Raw genomic sequence first — 8,537 nt, forward strand, 5'->3', positions numbered from 1 at the left:
GGCGGATTATAAACCCTCTCGGATGTAAGAGCGAGCCAGCGGACAGCACACGGCGATGACGCAAAGGGTAGGTTTGATATGAGCCCGCTTCAGTGCGCCCCGGTCCCGCCAGCGGGTCCACGGCTCTTCACGGTGGCAGGTTCTTTATGAATGAATGAGACCGAATGTGGATGCGTTATTTCTAGCCGTTGTGGTCACGTGTCCCCCCCTCAGTACGACGAGCTGGCCCACTACGGCGGCGCCATGGACGGGGTCCGAGGGTCCATGTACGGAGACCCGGTGCACGCCCCCCGGCTGGGCCACCACCTGGGCCACCCCACCCAACACTACGGGGTGCACCCCCCGCACAGCCTGCTGCAGCCGGCCGGCCTCGGGGCCCCGGGGGGCCTGGGGAGCGTGCCCGACGCGCTCAAGAGAGACAAGGACCAGATCTACGGGTTAGACCTCCAGTACCCCAATCCTACCCGGAAAATGACCCGAATATTACCTCAATATTACCCGAATATAACCTCAATATCAGCTCAATATTACCCGAATATTACCTCAATATTACCCGAATATTACCTCAATATCATCTCAGTTTTACCTAATTTTTAACCATATAATATGACCCGAATAGTACTTCAATATTACCGCAAAGTGACCCTAATATTACCTCAATATTACCTCAATGGGACCCTAATATTACCTCAATATTACCTCAATATTACCCTTATATTATCTATATTTTACCTATTTACCCTACATTTTACACTCATATTATCTTAATATTACTCATCAATATTACACTATTGCCGGAATATTATCGTAATATTACCCCAATATTAACCCCAAATATTACCCTAATATTACCTGAATATTAACCCTGAATATTATCCCTAAACATGACCCTAATATTACTAGAATATTACCAGAATATTTCCTCAATATTATCCCTCATTATTGCCTCAATACTACCTCAGTGTTAGTTAAATATGTCTTCCCCAATATCACCGCAACCTTCTTTCGAGATATGCTCAATTTGGCCTAAATATTATCCCAACATAACCATAATATTACAAAAATCTTACATTCAATTACATAACATAAATTCAGAGGACACCTTTCTCCAAAGCTTAGAATAAGTGCATTCAATCTGAAGATACTACCCAACGAAAAATAATCCGAGTACATAAAATCCATAAGCAAATATTTTATTATATAAACCTCATACTACCCCAATAATGCTACATCAGATAGGCAACTAAACACTAATATTGCATTAATTTTTAGATTGTACACTAATATTATAATCAGTCACCACCAGAATAATGTCTAATATTAAATGTTTAATTCAATAGAAAGACAAATATTATAATCAGCAGTTCAGATCACGCACCAATATTAGCTATATCACAAATTCAGATCTAAATAAACACCGATGGGCCTCGAGCTGACCCTGCCTATTTTACCCATCCTGGCGCTCCTGCGTCAGGACCTTAGGACGACCGGTAACATTAGGAAGTAATAGCCTATAACATAAAATAAAATTAAAATTATGACTACATATAACATTATGACGACATAGAACACTTTGACGTATTATACAATTATAACGTAAAATAACATTATGACGTAATGTCACATTATGACTACATGCAACCTTATGACGACACATGGTCCGTTCGGGGAGATCCCGGGTGCCCACCCTGACCCCGAGCTTGACCTCTGACCCCTCACCTCTCCCCGCAGCCACCCGCTCTTCCCGCTGCTCGCGCTGGTGTTCGAGAAGTGCGAGCTGGCCACGTGCACGCCGCGCGAGCCCGGCGCCGCAGGGGGCGACGTGTGCTCCTCTGACTCCTTCAACGAGGACATCGCGGTGTTCGCCAAGCAGGTAGACCCGACACGGTCCTCACGTCCCCCCTCCCCACTGCCCCACAGGCACACCGCTACAGGTGGTCAGAACCTCTGAGTATGACCAGTGTCATGTTGGGTTAAGACGTGGTTTCTGATCTTTCAGATCCGAGCAGAGAAACCGCTCTTCTCGTCCAACCCCGAGCTGGATAACCTGGTGAGTCTGGTTCTCTGTTCCCGCCTTGAGGTTCTCCACTGAACGACACGTCTCTCAGGCTGGTTCCTATAATGTTCCGATCGATCAGCAAAACGATCGATTAGTGATCATCTGTCGGATAACGTCTTGTTCCATCTTCGATCATTCATCCTTGACGGCTGAACTAAAGACTAAAGTCTGTTTACTGGAGGCTTATCGCTGGATGTTCATTTATTCCTTAGATGATTCAAGCGATTCAAGTCCTGAGGTTTCATCTGCTGGAATTAGAAAAGGTAAATTATGCCATAAAACACGGCTCTGTTCGTATCTCCAAACGTATCCGGTATATGTGTTTGTACACATATACACATATATAGATTACTGAGGTTAAATTGACTGTAACCCGTGTCTAGGTGCACGAGCTCTGCGACAACTTCTGCCACCGCTACATCAGCTGCCTGAAGGGCAAGATGCCCATCGACCTGGTGGTGGACGATACGGACTGCAGGGCCGACCTCAGAGCAGACCTGGACGACCTCAGCTGCTCCTCGACCACGCTGGCCGACCACGTAAGGCCCCTTCCGCCTATCCACCGATCGATCTATCTATGGGTCCAACCTCCGCTCCGCCGAGAACCGGCACGGGACTGCTTCATTAGTCTGTGATACATTTGATTACATCGAAAATAGGATAATATTAGGCTACGTATTTATCAAATAAAATACAGACACAGTCCGTGGAAAAAGAAAAACATGTAAGCCTACTTTTAATAAATGTAGGTTTAAATATAATTCTGTTAGCCTGAGAAAGGTTTTTTATTTAGTTGCAAAGAGGCTTTTAAGATGTTATTTTAATATTAGGTAAACTATTCATTAGGTCGATTAATTATGAATATATTGTTTTTAGGTTTTTCCTTGTAATCAAATTAAATCAAAATGATATTTATAATAATAACAAGTGGTATTAGGCTACAATAATGATAATAAATAAAAAATAAAAATATTTAGATATTAGAATAAATAAATAAATATATATTACCCCCCCTCCCAAAAAAATGTTGTTAGCCTTTGTCTGAATGTTGTTGTTTTCATGTATTCATGTTATTTCGTGTTTTTATTTCATGTCATTATTGCAACTGAACTGAAGAAGTCGAAATGTTGATTGCGTGATTTTATGTGTGAATGAGTTCATGTAACTCGTTGACGTTAATCAGCTCAATTAGTCAAATAAAGAAAACAAAAGTTTTTTCGCCGACGTCACCGATCATGTCAGTGTCACAATAGAACGTGTAGCCTCACTGAGGCGCAGGCGCAATCAGGCCCTCTGCGTCACAAAGGCTGGCTCATTCATGCTGCTTCTCAAAGCAACGCAGAAAACATTTAAAGCGTTAGTTTTGTTTGTTTTTTGACGATAGGATGATGACGAAAAGGCGGGGGCAGAGCAGCTGCTGGCAGCCGCTAACCTCCAGATTACAGGCAGCACTTTCTTTACCTTCGGGATTAATGTTGGATAGTTGGAGGGTTGTTGGAGTCCTCAAACACGCTTCTTATGTTTCCATTCACCCCCTCACCAGGACCACATTCACCCACTCACCATGACCCCGTTCGGAACTGTGACTCTGAATCAAACGCAGGAACTCTCTGTTGAATATGTCAGCAATTAAGAACAAATGGTTCATATTGTTATTTGTACTTTGAACGCATTGTTTTTGAGTTGGCAAGGAAACATCTGTTAATTATATTGTCTAACTATCGTTCTTCTACAGCATAACGTATACCAAACCATAAGTATAATACTAGCTGTAGCCTCACTAGAGCCAAAGTTACACTAAAGCTATCTAACCAGCATAGATTTAGCCTATAGTGATACTATAGTATAACTTGAGGTATAAATAACAAATCTAACTGTAATCATAGTTACACTAAAGCTACAGCTATATATCCACAGTATAAGTAATGCGGTACTATAATGTATCAGTAGGTATAACTTTAGTATAACTAGTTTTACCGTCGCCATAGTTACACTAAAGCTACAGCTATAAAACCGTAGTATAAGTATAGTGGTACTATAGTAGATCTGTAGGTATAACTGTTGTCTAACTGTATCCATAGTTACACTACAATACAGCTATACAAACACAGTATAAGTAAAGTGGTACTTTAGTATATCTGTAGCCATAGTTACACTTAAGCCACACTTATGTAACAACCGTATAAGTTACACGTAATAGGGTATCCTCACCTTCCCGTCTCCTCCAGTGTCTCTGTTGCTACAGTGTGTCTGTCCTCATGTGGGTGTGATTCCTCTGGTGGTAGTGGCGCAGTACACACCGTGTCCCTGGGTTAATTGTGTTTTAACAGATGGACGCGTTGCGAAGGAAGGCCTTCATTAGCTTGATAAACGTGGAAACACATGGCACATCTCTGAATAGGGGGACATAAAGAAGTCTTGTAATTACTGTGTGCCCAGCCAGAAGAAGGGTGGGCTCCTGGGGGCCTCATTCACACTGTTCCTTTGTCCTGCCGCTTATTCTTGTCATTCGCTGAACTCTTCAATCTGATGACCATCCGGTAAACAGCTGACGCTAAGTGTTTGAAGAGGGAGGCTGAGCTTAGACCGCGGCCCCATAAATACAGCACTGCTCAGGTGCACGGTCTCAGACACAGCCCGACCCCGCTGCCAGCAGGACCCGCTCCTACAGAGCTACAGAGAGACGCAGGAATGGTAACATGCCGCTTTGGCTCGCTGTAGCTGTTGAGTTGTTGTGTCTGATCGAGTTAATTGATACCTATATGTATACGTGTGTGTATGTTAGTCTGTTCTGGCGGAGGTGTTGTGGTTAGGGTTAGTGAGGTGAGTGCTGCATGTAGCGCTCAACTGTAGATCTTCTTAGATTTTATTCCTTCTTTCTTTTTTATTCTCTACAAACTTTGGGACCTGTCTCCTTCCACAATCTTTCACCTAGAGACTTCAGATTAAATTGCAATCGCGCGCTTTCTTTCAGATTTTTAAAATACCCTAAACTTTATAGGATATTATATTTAGGTTTAGCTTTCCCGGGTCCTGGGGTTAGGGTCCTGGGGTTGGGTTTCCTCTGGTTGTGCCTCTGGGTGTTCATGTCCTCTCTTCCTCCGTACCCCCCCCCCCAGAACCCCTCCTCCTGGAGAGACATGGACGAAGCCCACTCCACCCCCTCCATCGGGACCCCCGGGCCGTCCAGCGGGGGGCTGGTGTCCCAGAGCGGAGACAACATCAGCGACATGGGTAAGAACCTAACCCTTACCTTAACCTAACCCTAACCTAACCTTAACCTAACCCTAACCTAACCCTGACCTAACCCTAACCTTAACCTAACCCTGACCTAACCCCTAACCTAACCCTGACCTAACCCTAACCTAACCCTGACCTAACCCTAGCCTAACCCTGACCTAACCCTGACCTAACCCCTTACCTAACCCTGACCTAACCCCTAACCCTGACCTAACCCCTTACCTAACCCTGACCTTACCCTGACCTAACCCTGACCTAACCCCTAACCTAACCCTGACTTAAGCCTGACCTAACCCTAACCTAACCCTGACCTAACCCTAACCTAACCCTGACCTAACCCCTTACCCTGACCTAACCCCTTACCTAACCCTGACCTTACCCCTAACCCTGACCTTACCCCTAACCCTGACCTTACCCCTAACCCTGACCTTACCCTTAACCCTGATCCAGAGCGGTGACACCATCAGCGACATGGTTAAGAACCTTAACCATAGATAGAGTGGTCGAGGGAGAGATAGAGAGAGAGGAGAGAGGGGAGAGGGAAAGGGAGAGGGAGGGGGAGAGAACGAGGGAGGGAGAGAGAGAGAGGGGTGAGGAAAAGGGAGAGGGAGGGGGAGAGAACGAGGGAGGGAGAGAGAGAGAGGGGAGAGGAAAAGGGAGAGGGAGGGGGAGAGAACGAGGGACGGAGAGAGAGAGAGGGGAGAGGGAAAGGGAGAGGGAGGGGGAGAGAACGAGGGAGGGAGAGAGAGAGGGGAGAGGGGAGAGGGAGGGGGAGAGAACGAGGGAGGGAGAGAGAGAGAGGGGAGAGGGGAGAGGGAGGGGGAGAGAACGAGGGAGGGAGAGAGAGAGAGGGGAGAGGGAGGGGGAGAGAGAGCCGTCAGAAGAGATTAGCGCGAGCCCCCCCCTTCTCAGCAGAATTAAGACGGGGGGAGGGGCCAGACGTACCTCCTCTGATATTTAATTAGGCTGAGCTCGTCTTTTTTTCTGTCTGTCTTCCTTTCCTCCTTTATTTATCATGCTGGCTATTAATTACATTATGTAAATTTAACTATTTTGGCCATTTCTGAATTTAGACATTTTGAGCCAGAAAACCAGAACTCTTTTAATCTAAAATCAGTAGATCCTTGTGAGAGTCAGTGAAGTGATTTGTTACATATAAGCATGTTTATGTATATAGCTTCTAAATCTCTACATCTATTGTGTCTGGGGGGGCTCGGCTCCTTCCCCCCGTCTTCTGGAGACGTCTCAACCCCCCGTCCCCTCCTCCTCCTCCTCCTCAGCCCTAGATGAAGAGGAGGAGCCTTTGATTGATGCGTCTCCAAAACCAAGAAGACACGCTCAGGCAAACGTTAAGCAGAGCGGCCCGCCCCCGCGCATAATGAGGCCGGGGGCGGGGCCGGCAGGGGGTCTCGGGGGCCTCTGGCCTCGGGGCATGGAGGTCTCTCCGCGCTGCGCCTGCTGCCTTGCTCATGATGAGAGGGAATATTATTGTTGAGGTTCAGCTCCCGGCCCGGCGCCGCCGTTGGTCGGGGGGTTATTATGGACGCGTTCTCCGCGCTCTGCCCTCGTGAGGAAGTCATTAGTGTTGGTTTTGAAAGGCGCGGCGGCGTGCGGGCGGCGTGTCAGCACCGCTCGTCAGACACGGCGCTCACATTGGATTAATAGCGGAGCGACGCGGACGGCCCGACCAGGAGCTGACGCGGCGCGGCCCTCGTGTCCTCGTAGCGTCAGGGAGCACGCGAGCCTCTCTGGAGCTCTGCCTGAAACGTCCGCTCACATCACGTCCTCTTGTGTTGCTCTCCCTCACCTCGCTCTCTCTCTCTCTCTCCCTGGGCTTTCAGGAGACGGTCTGGACCCGGGTCTGGTGAGCCCGGGTACCGGGGACGAGGAAGACCAGGACCGGAAGAGACAGAAGAAGAGGGGCATCTTCCCCAAGGTGGCCACCAACATCATGAGGGCCTGGCTGTTCCAGCACCTCACGGTACGCCCAGACCTCAAGGCCGAGACCACAGACCCCTAGACAACAAGACCTCCAGAACCAGACCCCAGACCTCCAGACCTATACTCCTAGACCCATACTCTCAGACCCCTAGTCCACCAGACATAGACCCCCAGACTTCCAGACCTAGATCTTAAGCCCTACAGACCCAGACTTGCAGACCACATTACCCTTATACCTCTAGACCCCTAGAAAAAAAACCCGAAAAAAAACTCGCAAAAAAAACCGTCACCCATAGATCGGCAGATCTGTACCCCCTAAACCACCAGACCTATTTCCCCAGCCCCAAGACCCCTGGACCCCCAGGGTCCAGTAGGGCTTGTGCGGTTAAGGTTAGAGCGGTTCCTAAGACATCAGTGAGATGAGCCGTCTTTGATGCTCAAAGGAAACATTCAGGTGCTGAAGCGACAGCCGCCGGGCTGAATGTCTCCGTGTTCAGGGGTTTAGGGAGAAGAACAACACAGAGATGGCTCTTTCATCTGGGCTCCAAAAGATACCGCCTCCGTGCCCTCTTCAGGCAGCTCTGTGATCCCCGTAAACCGCTCATTCTACGGGGGTAATGGTGGCTTCCACCACAGTCCCATTCTCCGGGAGGAATCCTTGAATTCTCCCCTCTGTGTTGTCCCTCTCCCTTCAGGGCTAATTTGTTAAGCACAAGTATTTCCCTGGCGGCTCATGTGGGTGGGGGTCCTGAAAGGCTGCACTGCCCCGCCCCACCCATCAGCATTCATCTGGGCAGGGGGGGTGGGGGGGGCTGAATAGATCTGGGTGAGGAGGGGCACCCCCCCTCCACGGTGAAGCAGTCCACCTTTCATACAGCTACCACCATTATCTGTTAGAATACCTTCTCGTATGCTTAAAAAAACTTAAAATACTACCATTCCCTTAAAATACCCTTTCATACACATAAAAAACAACCTCTAAAAACTCTCCCATGTCTGTAAGAATACGCTCTAATACCCTTAGAAAACCTTAAAACACCACCTTTCCCTTGACACCCCCTTCACCGCGCAGTAGAATGAATGTTGGTGTTTGTCTCCAGCACCCCTACCCCTCGGAGGAGCAGAAGAAGCAGTTAGCACAAGACACCGGCCTGACCATCCTGCAGGTCAACAACTGGTCAGTACCCAGCACACACACACACACACACACTGGTGCATATACTATATGCATACCATATACATACCTATCTATAGATGTATGGTATATGTGTGGTACATACATGGTACATTTCTGATT

At 47.7% G+C, this 8,537-nt stretch overlaps 1 protein-coding gene across 2 annotated transcripts in view; it reads left to right on the forward strand.

Moving 5' to 3' along the window:
* Positions 1–219: 219 nt before the first annotated feature.
* The window catches only part of meis2b (Meis homeobox 2b), a gene marked incomplete at its 3' end in the record, with an annotated part of 9,888 nt that continues 1,570 nt past the window's right edge, over positions 220–8,537 (forward strand). For both annotated transcript variants that reach the window (XM_079753918.1, XM_079753919.1), the window contains exons 1-8: positions 220–437; positions 1,732–1,873; positions 2,000–2,050; positions 2,272–2,322; positions 2,443–2,598; positions 5,179–5,293; positions 7,141–7,280; positions 8,341–8,417. In XM_079753918.1, the coding sequence (XP_079610044.1) occupies positions 244–437; positions 1,732–1,873; positions 2,000–2,050; positions 2,272–2,322; positions 2,443–2,598; positions 5,179–5,293; positions 7,141–7,280; positions 8,341–8,417 (926 nt within the window). In that variant the 5' untranslated portion in view covers positions 220–243. The remainder of the gene's footprint in view (positions 438–1,731; positions 1,874–1,999; positions 2,051–2,271; positions 2,323–2,442; positions 2,599–5,178; positions 5,294–7,140; positions 7,281–8,340; positions 8,418–8,537) is intronic.

This window comes from Pollachius pollachius (assembly GCF_949987615.1).
Source record: "Pollachius pollachius genome assembly, chromosome: 16".
In the NCBI taxonomy this organism is placed as follows: Eukaryota; Metazoa; Chordata; class Actinopteri; order Gadiformes; family Gadidae; genus Pollachius; species Pollachius pollachius.